This window comes from Hypanus sabinus, chromosome 14 (genome assembly GCF_030144855.1).
Source record: "Hypanus sabinus isolate sHypSab1 chromosome 14, sHypSab1.hap1, whole genome shotgun sequence".
NCBI lineage: Eukaryota > Metazoa > Chordata > Chondrichthyes > Myliobatiformes > Dasyatidae > Hypanus > Hypanus sabinus.
In genome coordinates this window covers 76,656,753-76,673,263 of record NC_082719.1, presented here as the reverse complement: position 1 = coordinate 76,673,263, position 16,511 = coordinate 76,656,753, and the positions used below count along the sequence as shown (strand labels likewise).

At 42.9% G+C, this 16,511-nt stretch overlaps 1 protein-coding gene across 1 annotated transcript in view; it reads right to left on the bottom strand.

Annotated features, from left to right (window-relative positions):
* Window positions 1–5,451, bottom strand: part of stoml2 (stomatin (EPB72)-like 2) — a 44,906-nt gene extending 39,455 nt beyond the window's left edge. The window contains exon 1 of the mRNA XM_059989469.1: window positions 5,328–5,451. Within this exon, the coding sequence (XP_059845452.1) occupies window positions 5,328–5,366 (39 nt within the window). The 5' untranslated portion in view covers window positions 5,367–5,451. The remainder of the gene's footprint in view (window positions 1–5,327) is intronic.
* Between the last annotated feature and the right edge of the window lie 11,060 nt (window positions 5,452–16,511).

The window sequence follows — 16,511 nt, the reverse complement described above, 5'->3', positions numbered from 1 at the left end:
CCAGTGAATTCTGTGGCTGTTCTGTCTGGCAGTGAGTGCAGATATTTGGGAAACGGAGCAAATGTGTGTGAGGGCTCTAACCATGGCAAAGGAGAAGCAACATTTCTGGAAGAAGGAAGACACTACAGATACCCTAGAGTAGGTGGCCTCACATGCAGCAAGGGAGAAGAAATTGAGAAGGATAGCTTCTCTATAGAAAGCAGGGTGGGGGTGATAAACAGTATATTTGAAATAGCTGTGAGTCAGTGGGATGTCATCTGCTTCAAGTCGTGAACTGGTCCATACTCAAGGACTCAGCAGCTAATCTAAATAAATACACTACTGCAGTTACAGACTTCATTCATAAGCATGTAAAGACTGGGTACCAAAGAATTTAATCCAGGTGTTCCCCAACCAGACATCATGGATGAACCAAGAAAGCCACTCCTTGTTGTCCAGGTCTGAGCCATTCAAATCAGGTCACCCTGACCTGTACAGAAAATCTAGATATGACCTTTGTAAAGCTATCAGGTAAGCCAAGCAACAACACCAGAGCAGCTTTCAGTGGTGGCAAGGCTTGCATGCTGTAGCAGACTACAAAACAGAATGAGGCCATCTTCCTGGCAACACTACCTGCCTCCCTGCTTGATGTATTCCAAGCATTTTTCAAACAGAAGATCAGCCCATCCTGACCTCCAATACACCTATGCTCACAGTCACCATTGCAGATGGCAGATCAGCCTTCCCGAGAGTGAGCATGAGGAACCTTTCTGGCCACGTCCTCAGATCCTGCGTGGATCGGCTTTTGGATTAACTTGGAGACATCTTTTAAGCTCTCCGAATTCCAAACTGGGGTCCCACCTGCTTTAAGAACCCACTTTCATCCTAGTGCCGAAGGGGAAAAAAAAGTAACATGCCTTAATGACTGTTGACCATCAAGAAGTACTCAAGAAGCTGGCTCTACACTCATCTCTGGAACATCTGGATAACAAAGATTCCTGTTTATTGACTATAGCCCCACCTTCAAAACTGTAATTCCAAACAAACTTATTTCCAAACTCCTAGCCCTAGAACAGCATCCCCATCCACATCTGGATCCTTCAGTAACTGACCAATTAACTGTATTCAGTCAGGATAGGCAACAACCACCTTGCCACAATTACCCTTAACACTGGTGCCCCACTAGGCTGGATCCTTCAACCCTTACATTATTTCTTATAGTGTCACAGCTATCTTCCAGATTCTGCTCTCACTTACAAGTTTGCAGATGACACGTTACTGGACCACATCCCAAATAACAAGACAGCATACAGGAAGGAGCTGGAAAGCCCAGTGGCATGGTGTCAAGACAAACAACCTGTTCCTCAAAGTCAGCAATGTCACTAAATCACTGAGATGAGAACATCTGCAGATGCTGGAAATCCAAACAACACAAACAAAATGCTGGAGGAACTCAAAATGTTGTTGAAGATCGATTTCTTGAACTTCCAGTAATTGACCCCCCCCCCCCCCCCACCACCACCTTCACATTTCCCTTTCTCACGTTATCTCCTGACCTGCCCATCACCTCCCTCTGGTGCTCCTCCCCTTCCCTTTTTTTCCATGTCTTCTACACTCTCCTGTCAGATCCCCCCTTCTCCAGCCCCTTAACTTTTTTACCAATCAATTTCCCAGCTCTTTACTTCACCCTTCCCCCTCTCCCGGTTTCACCTATCACCTGCCATATCACCTCCCCTTCCCCCCACTGTCTTGCTCTAACTTCGCCTCCTCTTCCAGTCCTGATGAAGGGCGTTGGCTGGAAACGTCGACTGTTTAATCTTTTCCATTGATGCTTGGCCTGCCAAGTTCCTCCAGCATTTTGGGTGTGTGGCTCAACTTATCACTGACCTCAAGATCCAGGATACTAAGATGCAGGATATTTGGAATACATCAAGCAGGGAGGTAGGTGGTGTTGCCAGGAAGATGGCCTCACTTCGTTTTGTTACAGCACGCAAGCCTTACCACCACTGACAGTTGGTCTGGTATTGTTGCTCGGCTTACCCGATAGCATCTCCAATTCAATTGTCAAGGTGGAGACAGCTGAGCTTCAAGTTACTGGCTGTAAATACAACCAACTTATCCTGTTCCAGACAAATGGACACATTGGCCAACACATCACACAGTGCTTATACCTCTGAAGGCAGCTTAGGAAATTCAGCATGCCTCCCAGTAACCCTTACCAATTTTATTGATGCACCCAGGATAGCACCCTACCTGGATGCATCACAGCTTGCAGGCAGCTGCTTTACTAAAGAAATTGCAGAGTTGCAAACCCAGCCGGGCCTATCATGCAAAGCAGCCTTCCCTCAGTTTCCTGCTGCTTTGGGAAAGCAGCCAATCTCATCAAGGACACCTTCCAACCCAATCATTATCTGTTCTCCTCTCTTCCACTAGACAGAAGATACAAAAACCTGAGAACATGTACCACCAGTCTCAAAGACAGCCTCTATCCCATTGCTATAAAACTTTTCAACTTCAAAGTAAGTTTAATATCAAAGTACGTATATGTTTCTATATATATCCCTGAGGTTTGTTTCTTGCAGGCATATTCAGAAAATCCAATAACTATATTAAAATCACTGAACAACCACACCCTACAGGATGGGCAAACAATCAATGTGCAAAAGACAACAAAGTGCAAATACAAAAGAAAAAAAATAAATAAACAATAAATATTGAGAACACGAGATGAAGAGTTCTTGAAAGTGAGTCTGTAAGTTGTGGGAACAGTTCAGGGATGGAGCAAGTGAAGTTGAGCGAACTTATCCCCACTGGTTCAAGAACCCGAGAGTTGATGACTTCCTGAACCTGGATGTGTGAGTCCTGAGGCTCCTGCACCTTCTTCCTGATGGCAACAGCGAAAAGAAAGCATTGCCAGGGCAGTGGGGGTTCTTGATGATGGAAGCAGCTTTCCTGCGACAGTATTCCGTGCAACTGTGCTCAATGGTGGGGAGTACTGGGTCTTATTCACTACTTTCTGTAGGATTTTCCATTCAAGGGCATTGTGGTTCCATACCTGCTGTGTGGTAGTCAATATAATCTGCACTGCACATCTATAGAAGTTCGTCAAAGTTTTAGATGTCATGCCGAATCGTCACAAACTTGTAAGGAATGAGGGGTACTGCCGTGCTTTCCTCATAATTGTACTTATGTGCTGGCTCCGGACTGAATCTCTGACAGGATAACACCAAGAAATTTAAAGTTGCTGATCCCCTCCACCTCTGATCTCCTGATGAGGACTGGATCATGGACCTCTGGTTCTATCCTCCTGAAGTCAACAATCAACTCCTTAGTCTTCGTGACATTGAGTGAGAGGTTGTTACTGTGGCACCACTAAGCCGTATTTCCAATATCCCTCCAAAATGCTGATTCAACACCACCTTTGATTCAGCCAACGATAGAGGTGTCATCAGCATTGGAACTGTGCTAGTCTCATACTTATAAGTATAAAGCGAGTAGAGCTGTAAAGTCACCTCGCAATGGATAGTTCCATCTTAGCATGACTACGGTGCAAATGGGCTACCGCATCTGTCCCAGGTTGAGATACAAGTCCAGATCTCCATGAGCTTTATATACTGCATCAATATTTGAAGGGTACCTGTCTGGTTCTCAATACAATTTGTCTCCTCCTTCTGACTCTTGCCTTCAAGATGGCTTCTCTTAGTATCTTGGATCTTGAGTGTCACTGTCTCACTTTGTCTCCTGTCAATGGGCTGAGTTAGATGCATTACTGTACCCAGATTTCCAAAGCATGAGTTCAGAGGAAGCGCTCACATTCCAGATTCCCTCAAAATAAAGTCCCCTGGGGTCTTTCCTCTCCTGGCAGGGCTTTGCTGAAATATAGTTTCTTTCTGTTCTTTCACTTCCATGTCATGACTTATTCTGGTGGTGGTGGCTTCACTTCCTTATTTTGTTAGCAGTTGAGTTTTTTGAAACCTTTAGGAGACAGACACACACACACACACACACAGTTTTTCTTTTCACCATTTGCCAGTTTCCTGCTTCCTCCTCTTCCATTGACCAAATTGGTTTGGCAGAGGTTGGGAGATGTCAACAAGCACTTCATTTGATCCTTTCCTCCTCATATTCCTGAGTGGTGCCTCAATGGCAGGAGGAGAGGTGTTACCATTAGAAGAATGGTGGCCAGTTCCCTCCATTATAACCAGAAGTCTGCGTGGGGCAAATTCTGTGGAAGTAGCTTGCTTCTTATTGCATACTTGTTGGAACACTTGGCCTCCTTGTAAATCTTTGGTGTCACAGCCTTCCTGTTTACAGATTCTGCAGACGATGGCAAATCACATATCTAAGTTTGCCCGAGGTGTAGTACTTGTCTTTCCCTGGATATGGAACTGGACTACAGGCAAATGGTGAATTCTTTTCAGTCCATTTTATGTGTCACCTTGATCTGTCACATCCTCGTTACATATCCTGAAGAGATTGTTAAATTTGATGCAGTTCCCTGCTTCATTGTTTCCTAGCAAGGAAAAATGGATGACCAATAACCACATTAGGACTGCAAGTGTAAAGTTGCAGTCCAATCCTTTAGTGCCAAGCTGAGGATATAAAACCCCTGCCTTCAGAACCAAATGTTGCTGTCATCTTGACAACTTTGGTCTGCATCTAAAACATTTCTTTCTTCTGTGTACCCTTCCATTTTTCGCAAATTAAAACATGCTTAGTTTCACACTTTCCCAATTCTAATGATGGTGCTTGACCTGAAACATTCATTGTTACTGAGAACTGGTACACTTTAATCTGCTAAATGTTTCCAGGATCTTCCTTCTATGCTTCAGATATTACATAAAGCTGCTGAATTAGCGACTGAAATTGCCTTTGGTTAATGGGGTAGGGATATATTTGTTAAAAGAAATAATTAACTGACTCCCCTTCAAAGCAACGCCAAGTAAACCCTTACATCAACCTAGACAAGGCCAAGATTTACACTTCAACAAATACATAACCTCAAATTACAGTGAAGGAAGGTTGTAGGTAGGAGTTGGGAAGGAAGGAGAGTGGGGATGGCAGAGGTGCTGGGATGAGGGCAAGGAAAGGGTGGGGTGAAGGAGAGGGGTAAGGATGCAGAGGCAATAAGTGTCGTGTTAGGGGAGATGGTTAAGGTAGATGGGATGAGGTAGGGGCTGTGAGTGTGGGATGTGGTTCAGAGGGACAGAGGAGAATCGAAAGTAGCACGGGGTGGGGGAGGGGATGGGTGAAGAAGCGCGGCCATGTGAAGGGTGCTCGGTGGCTGGATTTCGCTGCCCGAGGTCTAATTATCTTCGTCGCCGCCCAGGCCGTGTTGCCCTGGTTACCTGGAACAAGGTCCGTCCCCGGATCAGCGAGCGCAACATCCCGGCGCGGTTGTGGATGGAGCAGATGGGCGGACCGAAAAAGCGGAACTCCGACGGAACGGGCAACAAACTATTTACTCCGACAGGCAACGAAGAGCCAGTGCCTAGGGTTCCGGCAGCTAACAGAGCGTCCTTCCCCGTCTGCCTGAGAGAAATCAAACTCTCTACCCACCGAAACACTGCCAATAATTGTAAACATGCCCATTTTTTAACCACATCGTTGTAGATGTTTTTGGGGGGATTTTATCTCCCGGATCCCCCTGCGAGGATTTCTGCTGAATAAGAATTTGGGCCATTTGTAAGAATCGGTATGAGATAGTCTCCTTGTAGAGAAATAGGCGTTAAGTGGATGGTACATATGAATGATTTATAAAACGTTCAGTAATACGCCGAACCAAAGGTAGACCTCTCAAGCAAATCAAAGAATTTTTTTTTTAAAAGTTTCCAGTCCTCAGTGCTAACTGACAGAAAAGCACAGGAACAAATTATTTGGAACCCAATATCTCTGCTAACCATAATGTCAACTTAAATGGCATATCTGGAACATATCCCTCAATATGATTTCACAAAATCCAAGCCTAGTGGAATAATTAGCACAACACCAAAGTCCCTCCAGAAGCTCAACACCATCGAAAATAAAGCGTCCAGTTTATTGGCACTCAGTCCACCACTCTAAATATTCATCACCAGTGCACAGCGTCTGCAGTGTGCACTATTTAGGAACTGCACATCAGTTACAGTATTTCCTAGGCTATTTCTTCAGGACCACCCAAGCTCCCAGACTCTGCTAATAAGAAGGACAAGAAGAGTAGAATCATAACTCACCACCACCTGCATTTTCCCTTCCAAACCATACATCATAGCCAGATCTAAATCCTGGAATACCCTATCCAAAAGCAATTCCCTTTTCACCAGAAGACTTAGTGTTTCAGCAACTCAAAACTTCTCAAGGGGATTGAAATAAAGATAAGTATTTGATAACTACATCCGCACAAAGTGCATCGAGCTGCACCTCCTTTCAGAACCTTCGACTCATACAGGAGAATGAGAAGGTGACAGGTAGGAGCCAGAGAGAACTAGTCACCTAGAGAACTAGGTTTGAGTGTTATGTAATGAACCTCATTGATTAGTAAGCTTAAGGTGAAGGAAGCCTTAGGAGGCATCGAATAGAGTAGAACTTTATTGTCTCCGGACAGTTGATACTAAAGCGTACAATCATCACAGCAATATTTGATTCTGCACTTCATGCTCCCTGGAGTACAAATCAATAGTAAATTCATAAAAAAATTAAATTATAAATCATAAATAGAAAATAGAAAAGGGAAAATAAGGTAGTGTAAGTCAGGTCCGGATATTTGGAAGGTACGGCCCAGATCCGGGTCAGGATCCATTCTGCAGTCTTATCACAGTTGGAAAGAAGCTGTTCCCAAATCAGGCCGTACAGCTCCTGAACCTTCTCCCGGAGGGAAGAGGGACAAAAAGTGTGTTGGCTGGGTGGGTCGTGTCCCTGATTATCACTGCTCCGACAGCGTGCGGTGTAAAGTGAGTCCAAGGATGGAAGATTGGTTTGTGTGATGTGCTGGGCTGTGTTCACGATCTTCTGCAGCTTCTTCTGGTCTTGGACAACACAACTTCCATACCAGGTTGTGATGCACCCTAAAAGAATGCTTTCTACAGTGCATCTATAAAAATTAGTGAGTGTTTTAGGGGACAGGCCAAATTTCTTCAGCTTTCTCAGGAAGTAAAGACGCTGGTGGGCCTTCTTGGCAGTGGATTCTGCTTGGTTAGACCAAGTCAGGTCATTTGTGATACTGACCCTGAGGAAATTAAAGCTTTTGACCTGTTCCACCTGTGCGCCACCAATGTAGATGGGATTGTGCAGTCCGCTACTCCTTCTGAAGGCAACAACCAATTCCTTCATCTTGCTGACATTGAGAGATAGTTTATTGTCTTCGCACCATGCAACCTGGTTCTTAATTTCTTCACTATACTCAAACTCATCATGACCCGAGGTACTGCCTACAATTGTGGTGTCATCAGCAAACTTATATATTGAGTTCGATGGAAACTTAGCTACACAATCATGGGTGTACAGTGAGTACAGCAGGGGGCTGGGTACACAGCCTTGTGGGGCACCGGTGCTCAGAGTGATTGTAGAGGAGAGCTTGTCCCCTATTTTTACAGCCTGGGTCCTGTCTGTGAGGAAGTTGAAGATCCAGCTGCAGATCTGAGTGCTAAGACCCAGGTTCTGGAGCTTAGGAATCAGTTTATTTGGAATGATGGTATTAAAGGCAGAGCTGTAGTCAATGAAAAAGAACCTTACATATGCGTCTTTGTTCTCCAGATATTCCAAGGAGGTATGTAGTGCCAGAGAGGTAGCATCTGCCATTGACCTGTTGCTCTGGTAGGCAAATTGTAAAGCGTCGAGGTTGACCGGTAGGCTATGGTTGATGTGTGGCATAACCAATCGCTCGAAGCACTTCATAGCAATTGATGTCAGAGCCTTAGGTCGATAGTCATTACAATGATCATAATATAATAGAATTCACCCTGCAGTTTGAGAGGGAGAAGCTAAAATTAGATGTATCAGTATCAGTAGGCATGAGGGAAGAGCTGGCTAATGTCGATTGGAATGGGACACTAGCAAGGATGACGGCAGGACAGCAATGTCTTCAGTTTCTGGGACAATTTTGAAGGTGCAGGAAGTATTCTAGAGGGAGGATCAGGCAACCATAGATAACAAGGGAAGTCAAAGACAACATAAGATGAAAAGGATAAGAAAAATATAGCAAAACTTAGTGGGAAGTTAGAGGATTGGGAAGCTTTTAAAAACCAATAAAGGGCAATGAAAAAAAATAACAAAAGTAGAGAAAAGATGAAATATGAAAGTAAGCTAGGCAATAATACAAAGAGGATGCCAAAAGTTATTTTCCCAGGTATATAAAGAGTAAAAGGCAAGAGTGAATATTGGACCTCTGGACAATGACACTGGAGAGATTGTAAAGGGGGGGGGGGAAAAAAGCGAATGAATGGGATGATTTGGCAGATAAATGCATAGCTGAGCAATTGGTGCAGGCACAGCTTTTTCGGTTTCTGGATCATTGGAGTCTCTTCTGGGGAATGAATGACCTGTACGAAAAGGACGGGTTACATCCGAATTTGTTACACCCTGAACTTGAGCGACGGAGGATGAGAGGCGACCTGATAGAGTTGTATACGATGACAAGGGGCATTGATTGTGTGGATAGCCAGAGGGTTTTTCCCAAGGCTGAAATGGCTAACACAAGGGGTCATAGTTTTAAGGCGCTTGGAAGTAGGTACAAGGGGGATGTCAGAGGTAAGTTTTTCATACAGAGAGTGGTGAGTGTGTGGAATGTATTGTCAGCGAAGGTGGTAGAGGTGAATATAATAGGGTCTTTTAAAGAGTCTCTTAGATAGGTACATAGAGCTTAGGAAAATAGAGGGCTATGTGGTAGGGAAATTCTAGGCAGCTTCTAGGGTAAGTTACAGGTTCAACACAACATTGTCGGCTGAAGGGCTTGGAATGTGCTGTATATTCTCTGTGTTGTATGTTCTATACTGGTAAGTGTCTTGCAGAAGTGAGTGTTGTTACTATTACAAAGGAGAAGGTGCTTAGGAAGCTGAATGGTCTGAAGATAGACTAGTCACATGGACCATATGGTCTACACCCAGGCTATTGAAACAGGTAGCTGAAGACATTGTGAAGGCAATAAATTCCAGAATGGTTCCAGAGGACTAGAAAATTACAAATGTTGCTCCACTCTTTAAGAAGGGAGGGAGGCAGAAAAAAGGGAATTATAAGCCAGTTAGCCTGACTTTAGTGGTTGAGAAGATGTTGGAGTCCATTATTAAGAATGAGATTTTGGGGTACTTGAAGGCACCAGATAAAATAGGCCAAAGTCAGCATGGTGTCCCTAAGCAGAAATCTTGCCTGACAAATCTGTTGGAATTTGAGGAAGTAACAAACAGGATAGACAAAGGAGAGTCAGTGGATGTTGTTTACTTGTGTTTTGAGAAGGCATTAAACAAGATGCCACACATGAGGCTGCTTAACAAGATAATAGCCAATGGTATTACAAGAAAGATACTGGCATGGATAGAAGATTCACTGACTGGCAGGAAGAAAAGAGTGGGAGTAAAGGGGATGTTTTCTGGTTGGTCACCAGTGACAAGTGGTGTTCCGTAGGGTTTGGTGTTGGGACCACTTATTTTCATGTTAATGATCTGGATTTTCGAAATTGATGGCTTTGTGGCCAAGTTTATGGGAAGCATGTCTCCTGGCTTATGAGGTCAGTCTGAAACCCCCAGCATATACTGGTTCAAATACAGAGAGTTTCTAGATACAGCATCTGGCTGAAGTTTTACTCTTCCATGTGTATAGTGATTGGTCTAACCAGACTTCTTATCAAGTGACATGACTATTACTGACTGAACCACAGGTGACAATGAATCAGCCTATCAGAGCAAGTTAGAACAGCTGGATGAATGGTTTCACAACAAAAGAACAAAGCATACATCGATATACTGTACTTCTCAGAAATTTGTATTTCTCCAGGTAGCCACGATTAACCTCTTGCTCAATGTCAGCAAAAATAACAAGATGACTGTCATTTATTTTTCTTCAATGCTTTTGTTATACAAACTATTTGAGATGGATGATAAAATACTGGTTAAATCTCCAGGAATTAGTCCCGAATTAGAAACTTCTGATGAATGGAAGATGGTAGACAAAAATAATGTAGTAAACAAATAGATGTCTCAATGACATAGGGGTGGAAGTTGATCTCAATTTTTCTAACTGTTGAGTACAGTGGCCAATTGGCCTTATTTGTATGTGATGCGAAAGATTTGACATGGGAAGGTAGCACGTAGGCCTAACTTGCATATTACAATATAGAAAACACATCATAAGACAAAAGAACATTTCGGCCTTAGCAGGGTTAATTTGTGTGACTGAGCTAAGGAACAAACTGCCCACTCCAATGCCTGGGTCAACACATGGACACGTTGGGCAATATAGACAAAGATTTACATCTAAGATTTAGTTAACATAGTCAGAACTCATGGGATCAGTTTTGTCATTGTCATTTAAAGTAAAATTGGATAGGTATATGGACAGGAAAGGAATGGAGGATTATGGGCTGAGTGTGGGTTAGTGGGACTAGGTGAGAGTAAGCGATTGGCACAGACTAGAAGGGCCGAGATGGCCTGTTTCCATGCTGTAATTGTTATATGGTTATATGGTATGATCTGGTATAGCGGACAGCAAGTGATAGTGCCTTTTTGAAGAAAGTAAATACAAAGACCAGGATTTCCTCAATGCCTGATGCCAACAGAAAGATTAAATGAATTGCAAGTTTGTCACTACGACAAATAATCTTTGCAGAAATGCCAGGAGTGGTGGCAAGCTTGTTGAACACAGGTGGAGTATGGCTCAGAATACAGGCCTGCTGGTCTTGTCCTGCTGACAAGACACTAATAATCAAGAAACCTGAGGCCACTCAATATCGAGCAGAGCCAGGGCCTCCAGGAACATGACGACCATGCAGGGAAAGTAATGTCAGAAGTGGCTGATCATTCATTTTATTGCTTCTAATTGGTTAAGAAATGGCAACTGAACTTTTGTACATTCCCTTGTCTAGTTCTGCCCCCTTTCCTCAAAATGTGTGTAAGAATGGCAATCAGAGGGGGAGAGTGCATGGATTTTGTCTTTGAGAGAATGTGGTGAACTACATATACCTGTCTGGACATGCCCCCTGCTGACTGCTCCTGTGGCTCCTCCCACAGATCCCTGTATAAAGGCGATCAAGGCCTGAGCCTGGCCGCTCAGTCTCCAGGATGTAGTATAGTGGTCACTCACTGTTTGTTCCTTCTTCCAGTCAATAAAAGCCGATATCACGCCTTTACGTCTCAGAGAGAGTTATTGATGGTGCATCAGAGAATGAGTTTTCTCTTCCCTGTAGTAGGTAAACACTTCATAGTTTAATCAAGATAAAGACTCATCTGAGTGATCACTCTACCCCACAACATTTTCAGTTGTTATTCAGATTGCCTCACTGACCCAGAACGCACAGGAATTTGGGTTGTGTAGACCTCACTTGGCTGGCAGTGAAAGGGGCTCTCACCTTTCTGTACAGACCACACCCATGTTCCCAATACACTCTGCTCCTGGGACGGCTGCTGTGGAGAAGAGACAGCCACCACCTCTTTGCAGAGTGTATATTTACTAAGGGATTGAGGGGAGAGATTCCGGGGTCCTTATCCTGGTTCACCCAAGCAGCCGCGTACCAGAGGGTCCTCTGGTTTATGGGCTGTTCCCAGGGTCACACACAAAAACAGACATCAAGTGCTGCTGGCAGATCTTCAACTCAGTGAAAGTTTCCCTTTGGTCTGCTGAAAACTTTTAGGACAGCAAGAAGTCCATAAAGAAATGCTGCCAACTGGCACATTCCAGGGTGCGGGGCGACATGCTGAGGGATGCACTGAATCTTGAAGAAGCCAATGCCAAGGCTCTGAGAGGAAGGGGCACACTATAGGGTCCTTCCACTACTGCACATGGATAGACTGACCTGGGCAGGGAAACTCCTTAAACAAAGTAAGGGAGTATCACCCCAATATGGTACTATAATTTTATTGTGCTTTTAATAATGTAACAACCATGAATGTAAATGTTTTCCTCTGATTCATCCTTCGTGTATATATATCTTTCATTGTTAATAAATTCTTCTAAAATCCATCTTAAGCCCTTTATCTCTTCCACCCATCACTTTCATCTTCATTCTTCATTCCTCTTCCCAACCGTCCATCTTCTCCTTCACCTGGTTTCACCTATCACCTGCTACCTTATATTCCTTCTCCCCCCCCCCCACCTTTTTATTCCAGTTTCTGCCCCTTTTATTTCCAGTTCTGATGAAGGGTCTTGGCCTGAACGTGTAAATTTGATTCCAATCGAAGGACCTAATGCAAGAAACATGCATGTACAGCCTGGCCGATAAAACTAAAGTGTAGTGACGAGGATAGTAATACATGGCTACAAAGCTGGGATCCACAGTGAGGATCAAAAGGCTTATTAACTGGAGGGCTCAATGAAAACCACCAAAGTTCACTAGATGGGAAAAATGCTGGGTGGTACCTGAGCTGTGATTCCAAAGACCAGAAAAACTGGTGCAACAAGCAGCAGAGGAATAATCTAGGGAGTTAACCATTCTGGGACCAGAGTCTTGGTGAATTGCATAATTGAGGCTATGGATAGGCTTTAAACTAAGTGGTAGGGGATGGTTCCAAAATTATGGGTAAAGTAAAAGGGAAGGGGAGTGCAGGAGACGCTACTGAAATATTCAGAATAAAAGTAAGTCAGGAAGCTTAGAAAGGGATAAAAATTTAACTTCAGGTAACATGGAGACAAATCTGAGAAGAGGGGCAGTGAATACAGGACTGAAGGTGTTATATTCAGTAAAGGTAAATGAGCTTATAATGCTGGTACTATGTTGTGGGCATCAGAGGGTCATGGTTGAAAGAAGATCATCTAGGAACTAAACAGCCAAGGATCAGAATCAGGTTTGTTGTTACTGATACAGTACATGTTGTGAAATGTGTTGTTTTGTGGCAGCAGTATATGCAAGACTTAAAACATTACTGTAAGTTACAATTGTTAAACAGTGCAGAAGAGGTATAGCAAATTGTATTCATAGACTGTTTTGAAGGCGGAGGGGAAGAAGCTGTTCCTAAATCATTGAGTTTTCAAGTTCCTGTTCCTCGTCCTTAAAGATAAGATCCTCCTGTGATTATAATTAATTTATGGTCTCTGCTTCTAAGTCAATGTAGCTTTTAAAAAATGGTGTTTTTAATTCAGATATAGTGTGAAGTTGCTTTTGTTTCATTCAGTCTAAATCAAAAATAATGGCAATATTTGGTTCAATTTAAGCATTATTCAAGTGCAATTTAACTGAGCTTTTTTGGGCCTGAGACTAGGATTTTGGATTGGCTCCTCCCTTTTGTTGCATAAGAAAGAACCAAAAATTTGATTGATAAATGCAAGTTATAGTTTTAAATGTCCTGTTCAATTTTGGACAGTGTGAATTTTTAAAAGTTCAAGGTATTGTAAATTAATTGTGATTTCAGTCTCATGCTGCATTGCTTGAAATTCTGCTAATCTGTGCAGGAAAGTTAACCCTTTCTGTTGACAGTTCTTTTGTTCTGAGTACCAGAGAATGGAGTTTTAATTGGGTAATAAAATCTCGGGGATGTTGGATGCTGCAGTGGGAGTGCAGGTGCGAGAGGTTGTGAAGGAGGATGCTGCTGTGGAAATGCAGAGTGAGTTCGTACTGAGCAGCAAATCTTAGACATGAATAGTTACTTAACAACAGCATATCATGAAATAGAAACAGGAGAAAATCTGCAGATGCTGGAAATCCAAAGCAACACACACAAAATGCTGGAAGAACCTAGCAGGCCAGGTAGCATCTAAGGAAAAGAGTAAATAGTCAATGCTTCAGGATGAGACCCTTCTTCAGGACTCATCGTGAAGATTCTTGTCCTGAAACATCAACTGGTTACTCTTTTCCATTGATGCTGCCTGGCTTGTTGAGTTCCTCCAGCATTTTGTGTGTCTTGTATATCATGGAATACTTTATGTATCAAGAGAGAGAACTAAATAAATAATTGGGGCACTGAAGTGTAGTCCCCTGTAGAAACCTATTTTGAAACTATCCTGTTGGAACAATAGCTAGCAGATTAATTGCAGTTATCCTCCAAGAACTGATGACAGGTTCAGCAATAAGACTGCCAGAAAGAATCTTCACAAGAGAAGGGAGGAGATGTAGGACTCCTGAAATATATGATTTGGAAAGAGATTGGGAACCCCAGGCAACAGTGCCTAAAGTGGGAAAGAAAATAATGGCAAAGCCACCACAAAAATAAGTGGGATTAATGTTTCAATGGTAGTATTTTTCAAGAAGATAAGAAAACATCTGTGTAACATGCCGTAAGGTTTCATGCTAATGTTATGGCTTCTCTGTAATGTTCCACTGCAGAGGTAATGGTTACTCTGTAGCAGCAATGTTTGGGTTAACAGGGCACGCTAGCCAATGAGTGGGATGTTGTCCTTTCTTGTCTGTCTGAGAGCCGGGAATTTGCGGTCTTTTGTCAGGGAGAGATGAGGAGAGAAGACGTGCATGGAGAGAGTTGATAGACCTCGAAAGGAGTGGACTTGGTGCGAGGGTCCGAAGGTCAATGACAATCGGAGGAGGTCGAGGGTGGACGAACGGCCTTATCACTGAGCTCCAACATTGCTCATTAGACTGTTTCATGAGAATGGGCCATTTTTCTTTTTTTGTTTTCTTTACTAACCCATATAACCAAATTAAGAATTATAAAGCTCAATCATTTAGTCGCATATTGTGTACTGTTTGTTATTTCATGGTACTGATTTTTATCAGGGGATGCATCGCGCAGCATCCACCGGAACGAGATTTCTTAAGTTCAGCCGGGCCGGGGGGCGGGGCTATCATCCCCTATATTAAGCCACTAGCCGAAGTGAGAGTTACACTTGGAAATAGAAGCAGGAGTCAGTAACTTGGCCCTTCATGCCTGACCTACCATTAAATGGGATTTCTCTTCCTGTGCCAGATCCCTCATTTCCCAATCTTCCAAATGTTTATCCATCTTCAATTGAAATACTTCTAATTGTTTAGCCTCCACAAATCTCTGGGATAGAGAATTCCAGAGATAACCACTCTCCCATTGGTGAAAACATCTCACTATCTACCTCGTCAAGCTATTTGTCTCCTTAACCAGCTGTAACACCTGTCTGATAACTTTTGTGATTCATAGACAAGAATATCTTGATCCTTCTCAAATTAATTAATTCATATTCTCTTATCATTTAGATATTAATCTTCCCTTTGATTCCTCTTATCAAAGTGCATGACCCCACACTTCCTACATCAGACTTTTCCAAGTTATTGCACACTTATACTGTCTGTCCAGATTGTACTCCAAAGTCAATATTGGTCACAGATAAAAACTACTAACCTACTTTGAAATGAACCCATAATCCTTAAACAACGATGAGTAGATTTCTGGATAGGAGCCTCACATTACTCCTGATTTGAGGATTATCAAGATTGCTTTTGCCACTTGAGGAAAGTAACTTGCTCATTTAATGTGAAGGGATCATTTGACTGGAGAAATTTACCAGGATAAGAATTTGGACAATACATCAGGACCTGATCCATAGCAATGTTTTGACTGGTGTTTGCACATACTGTATAGCTTTGGGAGGATTATTGGGGTATGAGGGGGCAGAGGGGTGAGTGTGTGCAAATATTGGGCAACAGAGGAAGGTAAGTAATTATGATTGGGTCCTCCTGAGATAAATGCCCCCCCCCCCCCCCACAGGGAAATAAAAGGAATCACAGGCTTTCCCTATGGCAAATTCAGAAATGTGAGGGAATGGTAGATCTGTTGAACACAGGTGGGCACCAGAGAAATGTGGCTCGGATATAACAAAGCTGTTTGACACACATGGCCTCTGGTAGGTTGGAAACAGGAAGGAAAGCTCAGACTACTCAATCTTAAACAAATGCAGGGCCCTTCAAGACATAGGATGATCAAGCAGGGGGACTGATGTCAGAGTGGCTACCTATACACCATCTTGCTTCAGATTTGCTTTAAGATGACAACTGTTTGCAAATTGGTGTTGGTACTGTTTTGTCTCAATTCCAAAATATGTATAAGAATGCCAATCAGAGACTGTATAATCCTCCTTTGGGATGAATGGGCCTTCTTGTGAAGCAAAATGAATCCTTCTTTGTTTGAATAACTTCTCGGTATGAATTCATGTGAATCTCTCCTTTTCCACAACAGTCCACATCAAACATGATAACACTTTCTCAGCTGGAAAGACATGCATTCCTTACATAATGCACCCAGATGTTGCGATATGTGTTTTATGTTACATAAATTGAATATGATCTCGTTACTATATTTGTGCGCTGTTTGTTCTTTTTTCCTGTTTGCTGATGTTTATTTATTTAGTGCCCTAATTGTTAGCTTCTGTTTATTTAAGAAGCTGACTTTATTCTTCCAGTAATGGAACTGTTCTTTAATCTGAAATGAGACTGC